This window comes from Corvus brachyrhynchos, unplaced genomic scaffold (assembly GCF_000691975.1).
Source record: "Corvus brachyrhynchos isolate BGI_N302 unplaced genomic scaffold, ASM69197v1 scaffold11, whole genome shotgun sequence".
NCBI lineage: Eukaryota > Metazoa > Chordata > Aves > Passeriformes > Corvidae > Corvus > Corvus brachyrhynchos.
The window spans coordinates 7,253,813-7,270,298 of NW_008236965.1; the positions used below are offsets into that span (position 1 = coordinate 7,253,813).

At 42.8% G+C, this 16,486-nt stretch overlaps 1 protein-coding gene across 3 annotated transcripts in view; it reads left to right on the top strand.

The window, feature by feature from the left end:
* Positions 1-4,308: 4,308 nt before the first annotated feature.
* Positions 4,309-16,486, top strand: part of GPM6B (glycoprotein M6B) — a 45,088-nt gene continuing 32,910 nt past the window's right edge. For 2 of the 3 annotated variants that reach the window (XM_017728492.1, XM_017728496.1), the window contains exon 1: positions 4,309-4,351. In XM_017728492.1, the coding sequence (XP_017583981.1) occupies positions 4,324-4,351 (28 nt within the window). In that variant the 5' untranslated portion in view covers positions 4,309-4,323. Of the gene's footprint in view, positions 4,352-9,208; positions 9,290-16,486 lie in introns of all 3 variants that reach the window. The other variant, XM_017728493.1, reaches the window with a different exon arrangement.

Here is a 16,486-nt window from a genome sequence, read left to right on the forward strand (position 1 = left end):
GTGACAGCGCGCTTCCAGCAGCCCTTAAACAAGTGGAGGGGGGGAGAGGGGAAGTTCACCCCTGCTACCACAGTTCTGCACAATGATCGCCTTTCTGGGTGCCGGGGTCACAGCTGCTGTCTGGAGATTACGTACAGAAGCACTCTTCTTCTTGGGAGAATGAGGTTTCCTGGAGGATTAAGCACAGGCTGAAAGCAGGAGGAGTTATTCAGGAGGGAGACAAAGACTGTGAGCCCAGGGCTGTGACAGGCGACAGGGGCGGAAGACTGTGAGCAAGAACAGCACTGCTGGGGGTTGCTGCTTGGATGGGAGAGTCTCCAGCTGGGGATCCTGAAGTGGTCCAGTTGTGGGGTGAAACCCACTGAGCGTTTGGTATGACCTTGCCTTCTGGCAGGACTCGGAGTGCTGCTTTCCCACTCACGTGGGAAGTGGATGGAGTCTGAAGGGTTCTGCCACCTCCTGCATCTGAACTAAAGCCATTTCTTTGCTCTTAATCTCAAGCCCCGTTTAGTATTCAGAAATAGTGATCAATGCAGTAATATGAACCCCCATGTAAAGGTACATATACACTCCCCATCTGCTCAGAAAGTGATGCTTTTTGCATTTTTTTCCGGCCACTGATATGTTTCACCATGCCTTCTGAGCCTGCTGCTTTAGTGCTTCCTTCTTCCCTCTTCCTTTTTAGCTTTTTTTTCTTTTTTGTCTCCTTTTTTCTCTCTTATCCTGCTATTTCACCTCTTGGGTACACACATTCCCAGGCAAGTATCCAGAATATCCTTCACCCACGTATCATGTGCCAGCACCTCTGTTTTGTGTAGGAAGGTCTTCTATATTTGAAGCCAGGGCCATCTGTCTCAATGCTGAAAAAAAACCCTAGGTTTCTTGCAGTTTTCTGCAAGGGCAATGGCCACAGTTCTTCTGCATAACTTTAAAAGGAAAAATGCAACCTATTCTATAATAATAATATTTGAAACTTCTATCCTATTTATCAGCTCTAAAGTTAAGTCTTATTTCACCTACTGGATCAAATTTCCCACAGATCCCATATGCCAGCAACTTCTTTTTAGTGGCCTCAGAATCCACTAGTGCTTTTTATAATCTGAAACAAATGAGTGCTGCACATAATGTAGGAAAGGAGAGGTGGAGGCAGAGGAGGCTGACAATGCATGCATTCAAACGATGTGAAAGTGCAAGTGGGAAAATTATGACTGTGTTGGTAGAACTTGTCAGAGGGGGTTTCAGGCAGATCATGTATTAGCAGATTATAGCTATTTCTAAAGCAAAAGAATGAAACTTCTTAAAAGGAGCAGAATTCCAGAAGGATGCTAATGAGTAAGTATTGGGTACCAGTGTTTAAATGTAATGTCATAGTTGCTAGTTACTGTCCCTGCTGTATAGGTATTTCCTAAGTGCAGTGTGAGTCTTAACCAAATTACATTTAAAACTCCATTTCCACTTGCTCTGTAAAATCCTCTCTAAAAAGGAGCATTGTCAAATAAATTGGTAAGAATTAAAATACTGCTGTTGCAGCTGAAAATTGTTCATGCTTTTTATGTCGCATTTAGGCACAAACATAAATAAACAGGAAATCATACAAAAACTATTGAGAGGAGAAACTCAGTGTGAGGTAGAAATGTAGCCTGTGCTACTCAATTCTGGCCCTGGTTGATATGTTGTTAAGAGCAAAATGCTGAAGAGTGCTCCCTTGCAAGGAGGAACTGAAGCAACTGTGATTTTTTTTTTTTTTTTTTTTTTTTTTTTTTTTTTTTTTTTTTTTTTTTTTTTGAGTCACAGTTCTTGTGAAGAGTACTGATGACTGCCCACATCTGGTGAATTGGATTAGAATCTAATTAGCATGCAGAGTTTAGAAAACTTTTATAAAGTTTCAAAAATAATGTGAAAGAAAGAAATAGCTTAGCTAAAAATTCAGAGAAGAATTACTGACATGTTCCTCTGAGGATAACTTGAAAGTAGCTTTCCTACTCCTTGAAGATGTGGCTCATATGAATGGTAACCTATTTTATTTGTTAACATTTTCTGTTCAGATAATTTGTTAAGTTTAAAGATATCTGTGGTATCTAATTGACCCCTGTAGCTAAGAGTCCGTCTGGAAATGCAGGCACATACTGTGAAAGATCAATAACGTGATTTTAGAGTTTGTGGAAGTAATTTTTGTGGCCTAGTTTATGCATCAAAAAGGGTAATACACCTGTTCTACATTCGTGAAGTACCTTAGCAAACACAAAGTTTATATACTTAGTTTTTCAACACTGTGTTGTGTGCATGTTTCCAAGCAAAAACATGCTTTCCCCTTTAATCTCATTCACTTACATATACATCAACTATTCCGTATAACAAAGTGGTTAAATTCAGGCTGAAATGTGGTCCAAAGGAGAAATGGAGGCAGAAACTCCTTCTGTAACTCTTACTGTAGAGGAGTAGAAATTCTTTCCCTGTGTCTCTAAACTTAGGGCTTACATGAGCACTGAGAAGCATTATTTTTGAAAAGAAAACGGTGATTTGTGAGATAGAAATTACAAATATTTGAAGATGTAAATGGCTGATTTTTAGTCTTCCTTCTCCATTGCAGTTCTGAGTATCTGCTGAGCTTTAGGTGTGCAATCTCTTTTTTTCTGTGGGACTGCACAGGGCTAATTTACAGAGCATATCCATAACAGTGCTTAAACTTGCAGGGGTGGAAAGTAGAGCCCACTCTGTATTGGTAGTATGTATTTTGTGTCCTGAAGGAAAAATCTTAGACAATATTTATGAGAACGGATCAGCAGAACACTGTCAGATGATTCAAACTGTGGAAAAATTACATTTCACTTCTGTAGAGCATCCCACATGCTTAGTTGGGATATATTTTTTTATATATATATATATACACACACACATATATATATAAATTTTTTTCTCTTTGATCTATTTAGAAGAGAGATGAAATTCTGTCGACATCTGTGGTGATGTTACATTGCAGATAGAGCATAGGTAGAAAGAAAGGAGGAGCGTGTCTTTTGGGGAGAAAAGTGTTTGTAAGTATCCAGGCCTGTGAGTGTTTCTGGGCTTCTTAGCTTCAGTGGTACAATTCTGTGAGGAAGCCTCTCTGTAGCAGAACACAGGTTATTTCTCCCCAGTTTGGGATCAGCTTGTACAGCATGTCTGGGACCATGAAGGATCCCTGTGGGAAACTTCAGGGCTGTAGAATCATGGACTCTGTCCAGGCAGTGCACTCCAACTAGGATGCATAGGATGACGTGGGGGAAGCATTTACTTCTCCTCTCACCCTGCTCTATGCCTACTTGCATCACGCTCCTGATCTTGGTCATGATGTAGCTGGTGGCCCAGATCTTCAGTATTTGGCATTCTCTGCTTTCCAACCTTGATCTGAAAGGAATTTTCTGTTTTCTGAATCCTGATCCTCTCTCCAAGGGAAACCTTGAAAGCCATGGTACTTTTTTCTTTAACATCTGTGTGTCTGAATGAGTTCTGGGACTCTTGCATTTGGAGCAGAAAATTTAGACTAGCAAATTTCTACCATTCCCTGAGAAGACTGAAAATCAGCTCTGCCTTGATACCTGCAGCAAGAATCCCCAAGTCAGGGCAGTGTTTAGAAAGTAGCAAAAATAGTAATGATCCTCGAAATCAGTTTTGTTAGACTGAGTTAAAAGGACAGGAAAGGAAATGTGTGGAGCTTGTCCTGCTTCATAGCACATCAATCTCTTGTGTGAGTGCCAATAGTTTTGGGGTTTGTTTTTTTGTTTTTTTTTCATGAGATTAATATAGAAGGCCAGAAACTATTTCTGCCTACAGGAGCAGGCATAGTATATCCTGAGCATTCTCTGTATCTTCCTCTTCTCACTGAATGCTGAAGCGTGAAGCATATTCTGAGATGTTTCTATGCTGTGCACTTGCACAGCAGAAAACAGCAGTAGGTGGGATATTGGAAAAGTTAATAGCACTTACTCACTGTGGAGCTGAGAAGGTAGTTTTGTTTCAGTAAGATAGTGACTCATGATGCCAAAATAAATGTGATGAGGATGGTTTATTTTAGCTTAGATATCATACCTACCTGTTGCGGTCTGAGATAAAGCAAGTGAACCCTCAGTAAGCAGACCGTCAGAGTTCAATACCCTGTAGTGATCCAAGTTGTAAAAGCCTGCCTCATCACATGAGAACACAGAGCGCTCTTTTTGGGGCTCTCTGAAAGGAAGAGTGGTGTCTTTGTTGGCAGGGTGCTGCCCTGTGCCAGAACACCACAGCGGATGGCGGCATGTGCTCTGTATTCATCCTTGGTCTGAATCCAGTGAATCTGAAGAATAAATGAAATTTGAGAATATTTCCTCGATTGGTAAGTGCTGTGATCGTGTCCCTTTGAGTGTCAGCAATGTGAAAGGCATTGGTTTACCCTGGTCTGAGTTTTTTCACTTCCTTTCTTCTTCACACCCCAAGATGCTGAAGAGAAATTGTGGAGGGGAGACATAGTATTTCTAAATAAGTGGAGGGCTTTTTTTCTCAGCTTTCTCTTTCCTTGATTTAAATTCAAAGTTATGACACTGTTTTACCTGAAGTTTCTTTTGATAGACATTCATCCCTAAGTAGCATAAAATCTCATTGCTGAGTTTACTGGACCTTTCTAGTGGTCAGATCTCTTACCACCTGTTGTGGGTTGACCCTGGCTAGACATTAGGTGCCCTCCTCAGCTGTGTAATGCAGAGAAAATGTAGCAAAAGTCTCATGGGTTGAGATAAGGAGAATTCTATGTGAATGGAGCTGAGATCTATTTTATTTTGTTTTCTGTTGTGGGATTTTATTCCAAAGGAGTCATCTCAGAAGGAGCACTTACAAAGTGAAGTTCTCATTCCAGTGTGAGTGAGAAAAACAGTCTCCATTTTGGTCTTTAATTCCTCTTTTCTCCTGCCTAGACTGCTTTGTTACTCTCACCCATCTGTTAATGACCTAATGAAGGCCTCTGAAGGGCCTCTTAAGTCCCTTCTCTTTTGCTTTGACATTAGACCTTCCTGTGCTAACATGTGGCAGCCTTGTCTACTACTTTGGTACCAAGTTGTGAAATGCCTCAGAGCATGGGAAAACACATGTCCAGCCCAGCCTTTAAAGGCAATGTTCATGTGGTGGTGGAGAAATACTGCCAAATAATGTGTAGTCCTCTCCAGCCGGATTCCTTTGTGCCCCTGAACAAACACACTAAAAGTGAACCTGTGGCTACTGGAAACTATGAAAAAGCTTTCCTGGGAGTCAAGTTGGCAGAGCTGGTGCATCAGAGAAGAGTGTGAGTCACTAGGGGTCAGACCCTCGGTCTGTAGATGCTCAGTGTTGCAGAGGACCTTGTGGTGAGAAGGGAGGGTCCCTGCCGGAGGGAGGAGGATGTCTACAGTCAGACCTCAGTCGCTGCTGCGCAGTTGCCATATGGACACTGTACTGTGCCAGGGCCGGGAGCTCTGTCATTGTGGTGGAAGTCAGTGAGTGAAATGCCTCTCCTGCCAGGTTGTGCAGATCTGCAGGGGCTGGCACTCTGCGGGAGGGAGCGCGGTGCTGCGTGGGCCGCTTGGCATGTGGCAGGGTGGAAGTGGATGGCTGAGAGCAAAGTGCTCGTGCAGTGTTGAGTATCTTGAGCATTGCTGCAAAAGAAATCAAGGAGCAGTAATGGATCCTCATCCTCAGGAAAATTTTCTCAAACAGAACAGAAGAGTCTGAACAAAGCAGACATTTCTCCTACAAGACTCCTTCTGCAGGCTGCAACCCAGGCTTTTTTCTGAAGAGCTTTTATATCCACCTCACTTGCAAGCTGCCTGCCTGGGATCTCATTGGCATTCTGCTTTTCTGCTGTAATCTCATGTTGTTAAGGAGTGTGATTTTTGTTCTTAGCTGTGCCGCATATAGAAGATTACATAAATACTGTGGAAATTTTGGGAGAGGGAAGAAGAAGAAAAAGAAGAAGAAGAACCAAACCCAAACCACCAAATCCTTCCTCTAAGAAGCATTTTGACTTTGTAATCTTATGCCTTCCTCTCAGAGAAAATTCTGTTTAATGTAGGAGGAAGGCAGACATGCCTCTTTACCAAGAAAGCCATAAACTGGCTCCCTAATGGTCCAACTGTGTTAATGAGCAATTATAGACAAACACACTGAGCTGAGGTAGATTTTTTCTCCTGGCAGCTGTTGCCCAAAGATGTTTTGATGCACGAGTGCTTTTTCCTCCTCTTCTGTCTGTGTTGAACTAATTTCCATCTCCTTCCTCTTGCCCTCTTTTTCTGGGCAAATAGAAATTCACTTTCTAGGTTGAAGCCACTTCATAAAGGTTGTACTTCTGAGGTTCAGCTCTCCTGTTAAACCAAAGGATAATTCCAGGATGGGGGAAAGGCTTTTTTTTTTTTTTTTTTTTTTTTGCTTCTCCTTACAGCACAGTGGTTCCGTTTCTCATTTTCAAAACTGGTATTTTCAACAGTGTGCCCGGGGTACAGGGGTAAAACTGAGCTGAATACAGGACCCTTTCTACTGGGTTACTGTGAATGTGTTCGAGTTCGGAAATCCTCGATGACAGGGTCGTGCAAGTGTTGACGGCAGCCACACAAGCTCTCTGGGGGGTGGACCCTGAGCTGCACTTCAGTGGAAGCAGTGCACAGACACCGTGTTGCTCTTTGCAGTATCGAAAGATTGTCTTTTTCTTCTAAAGTCTGAAACCGATCAAATAATAAGATTTTATCAGTCGTGCTTCCTTCTTTACAGAAAGAGTGAAAATTTGTTAAATATGCTTGCAACTCGGGAGAGAGAGGGGGAATAAAACTTCAAACAGCGATGCTAAAAACAGCCTGGGCTGCTTTTGTTTGGACTTGCAAAACGCAGCAGCTTAATGCCTCCATTGTATGCAGGGGGAAATATGCTAATTCAAAGCACATTTCCCATCAGAAGCCCTTTCAGGCCTGTCATCGCTGAGATATGAAGGATGATAAAAGCGGGAGCAGGGGGAGGCCCGTGCTCTGGGAGCGCGGCTCCGGGCATTGTGCGCGGGGAGCGGCGCTGAATGGGGCTGACGAGCCCGGTCACCCGTGAAGGCCCGGGCCGGGCGGGTTCCCAGGGGCGCCGGCTGCCCTGGCCCCTGGGACCCCCCATCCCCCCCAGCCGGGGTCCTGGGGCGCTCCCCGGCAGCCACCGCGACGGGGCGGAGGGGCTGCTGCTGCCAGGGTGTGCGAGCTCCGGCCACCATCACCCATCCCGCAGCCCTGGAGCCCGGGGGTTCTCTCTGTGCAACACGGGCAGCTACTTTCTGTTCCCTAGAAGTGCAGTTTAAGCTGAAATAACAGATTTTCCGTGACAAGGCCTCCATCGCTTCTTTTCCAAGCTGCTGATGCGTGCAGGGCAGTGGTGCTCACTGGCGGCGCCGCGCTGAGCTCCCTCTGTGAAGAGTCGCCTTCAGCTCGGGAAATGGGGGATGCTGCAACTGGCGTGACTTTTTTTCTTCTCAGTTATGCAACAGAAGGGAGTCTGTGAAATACTACTTAGTCTGTTGCCATATCTATATGATTGTATTTGAGGTTCAAATAAATACATTCATCAGTGTTTAGTATATATTAAAAATCTCTAAACACTAGAACACTAGTTGTTAAATACTGACTGATTTTTTTTCCTTCTCTCTTAAAGTTGTGAAAAGGTCTTTAAATGATGGGGTTTGTCTCAGGACCCTGTTGGTCCAGAACTAGGGAGATACTCAGGAATACATTTTCTGTTTTCCTTTAAACATGTGTAAGTGTTGTTTTATTGTAGAGAATTTGGGATTGAGTGAACTTGATGATCTGATAACGTTGCTATGATATTTGCTTGGAAACAGTTTGAAATGGCAGTGAAAATTTAGTTATAGTTGTTTGTTTGGCTCTATAAATCTGCAGTGTACTAATGGCAAATTAAACTAAGAAAATGGGCTTTTGATTGCTTTTGCAATCTGGTCGTGTTCTGTCTGCAGTAGAAGTATCTGCTACACTCAAACACACAATTAGTTTCTGAGGACCATGGCTGGAATTAAGCATTTGTAAGTACTTTTAAAGCTGTGGCTGGTCTTCAGTTTCTTCCCTGTACTAATAAACTTGTGAACAGGCAAGTTGGGCTGGGTGATTTTGGCTGGGCATGTCTTGGTCTTTTTCTGCAGCCTGTGGGCAAGTCTCTGAGCTGCAATGAGAGGAGCTCTGTCGCATGTTGAGCAACATGCCTCTGGTCACCTTCAGGACAGTGAGCATACACTTGATGTAGTAAAGTTTTTTTCCACTCAGAGTTCTTCTTACAGACCGAAGAAAGAACCTTAGCCAGAGCCTTGGGTGTTGTTTCTGCCTTGTGCTTTTCTCATTGTTTTAATTGTAGGGTTTGTTTTAATATATCCATCCCTTCTCCCTTTCTTAACTCCTTTCTTTTCCTCTCCAAATGGTGCAGAAAGGTGGAACAGATAACTACTTCAGGAATCAGTAGTAGTGATATATATATGGAAGAGGTGTCTGTAGTACTACTGAAATAAAAAATGCCTGGGGCATTTTCAATAACGAATGTCAGGGTCTCCAGAGGAAACACATAATGAGAATGCTTAGTGTTTACACTTGGGAAGCTCTGAGTGCAAGAGAAATGGTTACAAATGTGCTGAAAACCAGAGCAGAAATAAAATGGGATGGGAATGATACGAGGGACAGATGAAGAAAAGTAGATGCTAAATGAATTTCACTCTGAGTCATAACAGAGTGCAGAAATTATGCCTTCCAGCTGTTTAAAACAAGTGAATGTCATGTTTGGAAAGAAACAGAAATGGGGATATAACTAGGGATAGCTCAAAAGAGAGTCTGGGTGGTTTTCAGGCAGCAGGACTGGAGGCCATTTCAGACACAGGGACCCTGCTCCTTCTGGAGAAGCTGCTCCTTCTGCGCTGACTGCAGCGGCACCCTGGCCATTGTGCAAGCCCTCCTTTGTGCCAAGCCTCAAAACCTGCCGGGCCACAGAATGGCTCTTCTCGCGAAACATTGAAAGGCTCCAAGCTTGAGACACTTAGAAAATTAGGCGAGATAAAGTGTTGGAAATGTATACTCTAGGGAATAATCCTGCCCTGGCGAGGGATTTTACTTGACAGCCTATCTGGGAATCCAGGCTGAAAGCTGCTACTTTGTCCTTAACTCACCCTATAGCACTTTTGTCTAAGAGCTCACTTTGTATGCAGGATCACCCACTGCTGAGGTACGGCAAAAATCGAGGCGTGACATGATCCAGACGGAGCTCCAACCACACTCGTTGTTAGCAGGTTAAGTCATTCCCTGTTTATAAAGGTAGAGGGGTGGGGTTTTTTTCTTAATTGTGCTGAACTCGTTGAGTGCACACTTAGCTTTTTATGGGCGCAAGTGAAAGACCTGTGAAACACTTGAGTGGCCGTTGTTTGTTGTTCACCGGCGGCGCTCTCAAAGGCTTTGCAAAGAGCAAAAGAACCACTACTTTAGACATGACTGGGATCCCAATCGCTGCAGCTGGAAAGAGGGGACTGGAAAAGCTAGACCGGAGAAGTTGCTTGGCACATATTTAGTTGATGAGTTAATTGGACACTCTCAACGTGGGACTTGTTAATGTCCTGCTGCTTTCCTAATGAGGATATCTGCTGTTGCAAAGAATACAATGATTAATTGGGGACCCTTTCGTTAGTGTCTTAACTGAGGATTTCATGACTAGTCTCTTATGTGTGAACAGAAACTATATTTGCAATTCAACAGGCTGTCCAGCACTGCATGACAGAACTAGTCCAGGATCTTTCCCAAAGTATAGTTTAATTACACTGGAATGGGAATTTTCTGTCTCAGGGAAACAGCTACAGTCATTGTGACTTACAGGGTGCTGAAGCTTCAAACAATGAATTTCAGTACCTCATACCAGTCATTATTTTGAAGCTTTCTTGTACGTCAACATTTTGACTGTTGGGTTAGGTGGGCATTTCAAAATGTTGACACACAACTGCCCAACAATCTATGAGTGGGTCTAGGAGCAATGTATGGCAGAGCCTCGGGCTGGTGAGGCCAGTTTTTCAGCCCAGGATACTGAGGCAAGCAGGTAATGGTGCTCACAAGGCGTGGTTTAGCTCTATTGCAAACTCCAGTCTGATCTTGGGTAACTTGGTTCCTGGCCTTGAAACCTTGAGCTGGAGAAGTCTGTAGCAGTCTGTAGCACTGGGATGGTTCTGCATTCGCTATCAAACTGAATACCTATTGCATGACTCTGTAAAGTAGTATGCATTCCTCACAGTGGTTCCAACGGTGCTCACATGGTTTACAGTTCAGTAAAAACATTTATATAATCGTATGCATTTTCTTCATGTACATATGAATATGCACACAGACGTGTTTTCTGCTTGTGTACATACACATATCTACATCTGTGGTTTGCGCGTGGAATCCTGTGTGACATTCTAGGAGGATTCTTCATCCTTGTCCCTCCCCATGTGTAGCCCCAGTACACAGCACAGTGTGAGGTACCCTTCTATAATGAGCACCCCTGGTTTCTTTTTGGGAAGCTGTAGGGTTTTGCACTTCTTTTTATTTTCCTGCTTTTTTCCACGCTTTGTGAAAAGACTGGACTGAAGCCAAGGCTGAAGAACAAAACGAGCACTGAATAGATGAGATTGTAGGTGGGATGCTGAAGTCTATGCAAAGAGTAGGAGGGCAATTTTGAAAATCAGAACTGGATGTAAAGTTAAGAGAGGATTGTCTGATTAAATCTGACTTTGTGGAGCAAAAAGATAAGTTTGTGTCAAGGCTGAACTCAGTGACATTTATTTATAGATAGAGAAAAAAAATCAACAGGTAGCCCCTCAAGCTCTTGTGTTTTGAGATAAGGCAGCTGTATTAACAGGAGTATATTATAATGATACCTTTGCTGCCTTCTAAATTGCTGGCAGAAATAGCTCTTCTGCAAGTACAAGAGGCACTTCTACTTGAGTGCTGGCAAGTGCGACATAAATATCTAGGATGCTATTTCAGTATGTCCAAGTATTCAGAAGCTCTAGTTAGTTTTCTGAGATGGCAGTAGGCTTTGACAACAGTACTGGAGAAGCAGGTTCACAGCAGAAGTATGTTGGATTGTCTTCAAGGTGCAGAATTAAGGCAACAAAGACAAAAGACTTGAGCATATTATTTTCCTGCACTACAAGGCAGAGGCATGATAGCTGAGAATCTCCTCTCAGTTTTGACAGACAGAGGGAGCAAGAAAAGGTGGTTATGTGTGCCAAAATCAAAAACGTAGCCCTTAAAATTCTGGAGGAGCATTTGAAGTACTGTTGAAGGCTTCATGTACTAGTCATGTGTGAGGATCTTGCCACAGATGAAGAGAAAAATGAATGGATATTGGGTAACTCAAAGCCTTGTTTTGCTGCCTCATTGTAATGTTAAAGCATTTGAAACCGGACATGCAGTACACTTGTAGAAAACTATGCCATAAAATTGTGGACCTGGAGTAGAAGGTGAAGACAGCCATTGGAGCTGGAGCTCTGAACACTTGCCTAATGAAAGCTTTTTCTGGGGGAGATGCTAGGAAGTCTTGGCTTTCATTTTCTGTATTTCTGTGCTCTTTGTACTATAGTCTAAATGGCCTCTAGTTTGTCAGCATATCTTTCTGGCTTGCCAAAACCATGGTGCTGCTTCAGGCAGCCTCACAGGAGAGGGATGCAAGAGGAGACGTTGCTTCCAGCTTGGTTTCAAATGTATCCTATTTTGTTGCCATTTGTATTGCCTTTCCTCAGAAGTCTTTGGCATGGTTGAGTTCCTGTATTTTGTCTGTCAAGAGTTATGAATTATTTTCCCCAGATTTTTTTTAATACAAGTTTCTTACACCCAGGAAAATGTTACTAAGGCCCTTAGATTAGATAAATAAAGTCCAGCGCTTTTTAAAATTACTTATTTCCTTCTGTGCTGTTGACTGCCTTTCATAAGCAGAAATGGAGCTCCCACCTGCTTAAGAACACACCAACATTTTCTTTCATTGTGACTTTCATTATAGTTCTCCAGGCTTTTTTTCTTTGGTAGACTTCACATCTCTGCAATCTGAGCTGTCTTTGAGACGAGAACTTGATGAGACCTAGCTACTGGAAAAGCCATGTAGAACCATCTATTCACTTTCTAAGGCTTTTTTTTTCTTTCTTTCTTTGTATTCCAACTGTATGTTAGCTATTGGTGTATGTTCTGGATCTGGGCTGTTTATTACCTTTGATTCTCAGCAGTGGCTGTAACTGCAGTGGTCCAGCTGGAAACAGGCAGGCTGGACAGAGACCTGTATGTAACCCAACAGCTGAGTGACATCTCCTTTGCCTGCTGCTTGCCACCAGGCATTTAGCTTGGCAGCAGTCACTGACATCTTCACAAGGCTTCGTTAAGGGAGTCACAGCACTGGCATCTTCACACTGTTAAGGTTTGCTTACCCTCCTGGACTTAGCTCCATTGGTTAACTCAGTGATTTTCTTTGGCTGCAGAGGTAACCACTATCCATGCTTAAGACTTTGTTTTTGCTCTTTCTTACAGAAATCTGAGATTGAGACCCCTAAGTGCAGTGCAGACTCATGTCTGTGTTTTATGCTGTGGTATAAGTGCAGGGATTTCCCGCTGTTATTTGTTAATTAATTTGGATGTCATTTTCTTACTAACCTAGTATGTCTGACAGAATGGACCCCAATTTTTTTTTTTTTCAAGTACTTGCCTGATATATGACTGCTGCACAACTGAAAACTTGTTGTCATGCTTTGATTTTATCCACATGGAAAGTTTGCCTGCTTTTGCATAAGTATTTGGATTGGGTTTTATAAGCAAGTCTTTGGTAACTGATTTAAAGCTGAACACAAGCAATTACATTGCACCAAGTGGCTTCACATGTATTTGTTCTTTCTCTTACATATTTTTAAAAAAAAGGTATTCTGCAAGTTGTCTTTAAAATTAGCTGTTTGGACTATATGTCAGTCTTGTTTGAGGGACAATCTCTGTATTTTAACTTCTGAGTCTTGGATCACATAGACAATCTGAAATTGCTCTTCAGCTATGTGAGAACACTCTTTATTACAGCTCTGTGAAGCCTTTGTAGAAATGGCAAGTGTGTATTCATCTCCTGAAAGCTTGTGAAGAATTTGCTGTAGCTTATGGTAGAGCTTCTCAGCCTTCAGGAATGTAAACTAGATTCAGTGACATTAAAGATAGATGTTCAAAAGGAACTGGCGCATGAACAGAATGGGGTTTTTAATATATTTTTTAACTTCTGCAGTTGTGCTATTTTAATTGACTGAGCAAAATGATTAAATGTGTGGTTTGGGTTTTGGTTTTTTTTTAAACCTAGATAAAATAGATTTAAGCCTTTTTTAAAAAACTACTTTGCAGTGAATGTGACTTGGTCTGTAGTGCCTTCACATACTTTCCTCTGCTGCTATTCATCCTGAGGTTTGGCAGTAGGCTCAGAGCTGTGCTTTAGCAGCAGAAACCCTTGCTGCTCAGCCCCTCTCCTCATTTCCACTTTTATCTTGTTCTGCAAATAAATTGCTGGGCTGAACTCCTCAAATGTAACTAGCTGCCTGCCCTGGTTGCTGGTTATCTAAATCAGTCTGGTCTGTACAAGCAGGTTTTTGCTGAATATCAGTCTTTAAAGATTTTTTTTCTTTTTTTTTTTTTAATTTTTGCTTTTGTGGTTTAATCTTTTGCTGTGTTGTCATAGGCATAAACTTGATGTCTCCCAGTCTCATCACATATTACAACAAAGATGTAAGGATGTATCTGTTTAAGGGAGGGAACATTGAATGAGACAACTTGCTGGCTGAGATTAATGCTTGAAGCACAAGATCAGCACCCATGTTAGCACTGGAGGAAATCATACCGTTTGTTTTATCTGCTGTATTTACCAGTTATGGTGCAGAACTTTGAAAATCAAGAAATTACTTAGGATGATAAGTGCTTAAAACCTATCATACATAAATAGTAAGAAGGGAGGGGAGAGAACTTTACACTCATGTATCACTTGAAGCTTTCAGAGGATGATTTAGTAGGCAGAATTAATGCTTCTGAATAGTTGGCCTTGATGGTTTTTGAAGTCTTCAGTTCAAGTTCTTGTTAAGTTGATTCTGGTATTGTGCACTGATTTTTCTTTGCCTGTTTGGGAAAGGGGTTATCCTGGGAGTAGAGTCGAGGAAATAATCTCCCAGCCTGTTAGGTTTGGGTTTCTGAAACATCAGCTCTGAAGTCCTGAGCCTGCCTAACAAATTCTGCTCACCAGTAGGAAGGTATGCAGCTGTTTGAAGGAGTAGGTCTCACCAGTAAAGAGGGGAGATCTACAATCATGGGTTTCCTCCAGGGACAGTCTGTAAGCAGAGGTATGTATTTTCTGTTTAAATAAAGGAAATTCCAAATTATGTGTGTATTTTCTGTGTATTTATACTGATAAGTGCATTGATATTACACCACTTGAATTAGGTTATGAACAGGCCTTTTGTAACTTAGGGTAGTCAGAAGGGAGGTTGCAACCTTTTTAAGTTTTAGACCTTCCAGTCTAAAAGCAAAGATGATTAAGAAAGAGAGATCTAGACTGTGGCAGAAGTACCAACTGCACAATGAGGCATTCCAAGAAGAGAATTTTATGTCAGAAGCAATCAACTGCTTTGACCAATGACTAAAATTTGTGTGACTTTCAGCAAGGAGGGTGTATTTGGTATGGATTTTCAGTCTTACTGATGTTTAATGGGGAAAAAAACCACTCTTTGTAGAACCTTTTCTTTGTATAGTCATTTCACCAACAACTTTTAGTAATGATTAAAAGAATATAATGAACTCATCACCCACGCTTTCACCTTTCAGCTAATTCTTTCAGGGAGTGTGTTTGCAGTGCATGGTCTTGATGGGGAAGGATTTCAATCTGTGTATGGATTGCTGTCTGAGCACTGGAGAGGAAGATTGGACAATATGCCTTGCCACCTGGGCTGAGGTCTCTGCTGTAGCTACTGATTTGATTACCTTCAGGAACCCAACCCCTTGCCCCATGTTGACTCCTGAGGATACTTCATGCCATCTACAAATTAACTTCCTCCTGCTTTTAGGGCGGTCTGCTGCAGTGGGAGTTCAACTGCAGACTCTTCCTGGACTCCAAGGAAACATTTTAGGCAAATGCTTGACATCAAGTTTTGATGCTGTGATACAAAACCTTAGGGTATGTCCAAGACCTCCTGGCAGCTGTGCTGAAGCCTGAAGTCTGAGCAATAATGCCCCAAGCAAAATAACAGCTGTGTTAGCTGTGGTGAGAGAAGAGGGTTTGTGCACTAATTTCTTAAAGAAGGGAACTTTCTCTAATGGTTGGGTCTGAGGGCTTTTGTGCTTTTCACTAGGCATCTAGAAATAAAAATGCACAGCAAAATTGTGGGTGTAGTAACTTCAACCAGAAGAGACTAAATTGCAGCTACAAATCATTGGACTGCTTCCCTCTTCCCACTCTCCTGTTTGAATCTGTTCTAGGGAACATGCAGGGTGTAGGTTTTAACATCCCCAGCATTTGCTGAATCTACTGGGCGTCCTTGCGGGCTGCAGAACTGGCTGCAGTGGCTGGACCACAAAGGCCATTACTCCCTGCTTGCTCCACAGTCCTACACACACAAAGGGGTGCCTTTGGGCACTTGTGCCCTGTGTGGTGTGTTGCACTGTGAGGCATTGAGACAAGCAAAGTGACAGGCAAGGTTAATTAGCCTCAGTACAGCCTTAAATGTGTCAGTTGTCCCGGATTTTGGGAGGGGAACAATACCCCTATGTGGTGTTGCCCTGCTCTGTGGCTCCCCAGCACAGGAGCGGGCTGGGGACACCTAAAGTCACCTCAGGCAGTGCAACGTTGGCATGTCTTGGGTTTGTTGCTCCCAAGTACAGCTTATTTGATCACACTGCAGTCTGTCTGGATTTAGGGGAGTGATCAAACATGCTGAACAGCAACTCTGTGCTCACTCCCAAGCATGGCTTTAGGGCTCTAGTGGCAGACCTCCTTTTAAAGCCCAAGTTGTGTTTTCTTAAACATTTTATCCTTTAAAGTGTTGCACGTGCATTTTAGGTCGCTTGAGCTTGCTTCCTGTCTCCTTGCTTGGATTTTTTTTATTTTTTTTTTCCATTGTGCTTTCGAGTCAAAGAATTTAAATTTCCATGTACATACATATATGCCCACTGTTGCTTGTATGCTTCTCTCACAGCCTTTTGCCGTGGGTGAGCGGAACTCTCGGCAAAGAAAGCAAACAGAGAGAACAGACCCATCACCCCCCACCCCTTGAAAGAGCAGAGGGCATGTGGAATAAATCAAAATGCAAAGCATAATAACAAGGTCCCATGGGAAAGGGAGCCTTGTGATTGTGTGCCGGCGTGCACTCCCCTTAGAGACGGCGGCCGGGGGGCTCCTTTCTTTCTCACTTGCATCTCCCCTCCCGATGCCACCAATCCATTCACTGCCCGCAGAATCGATTAAC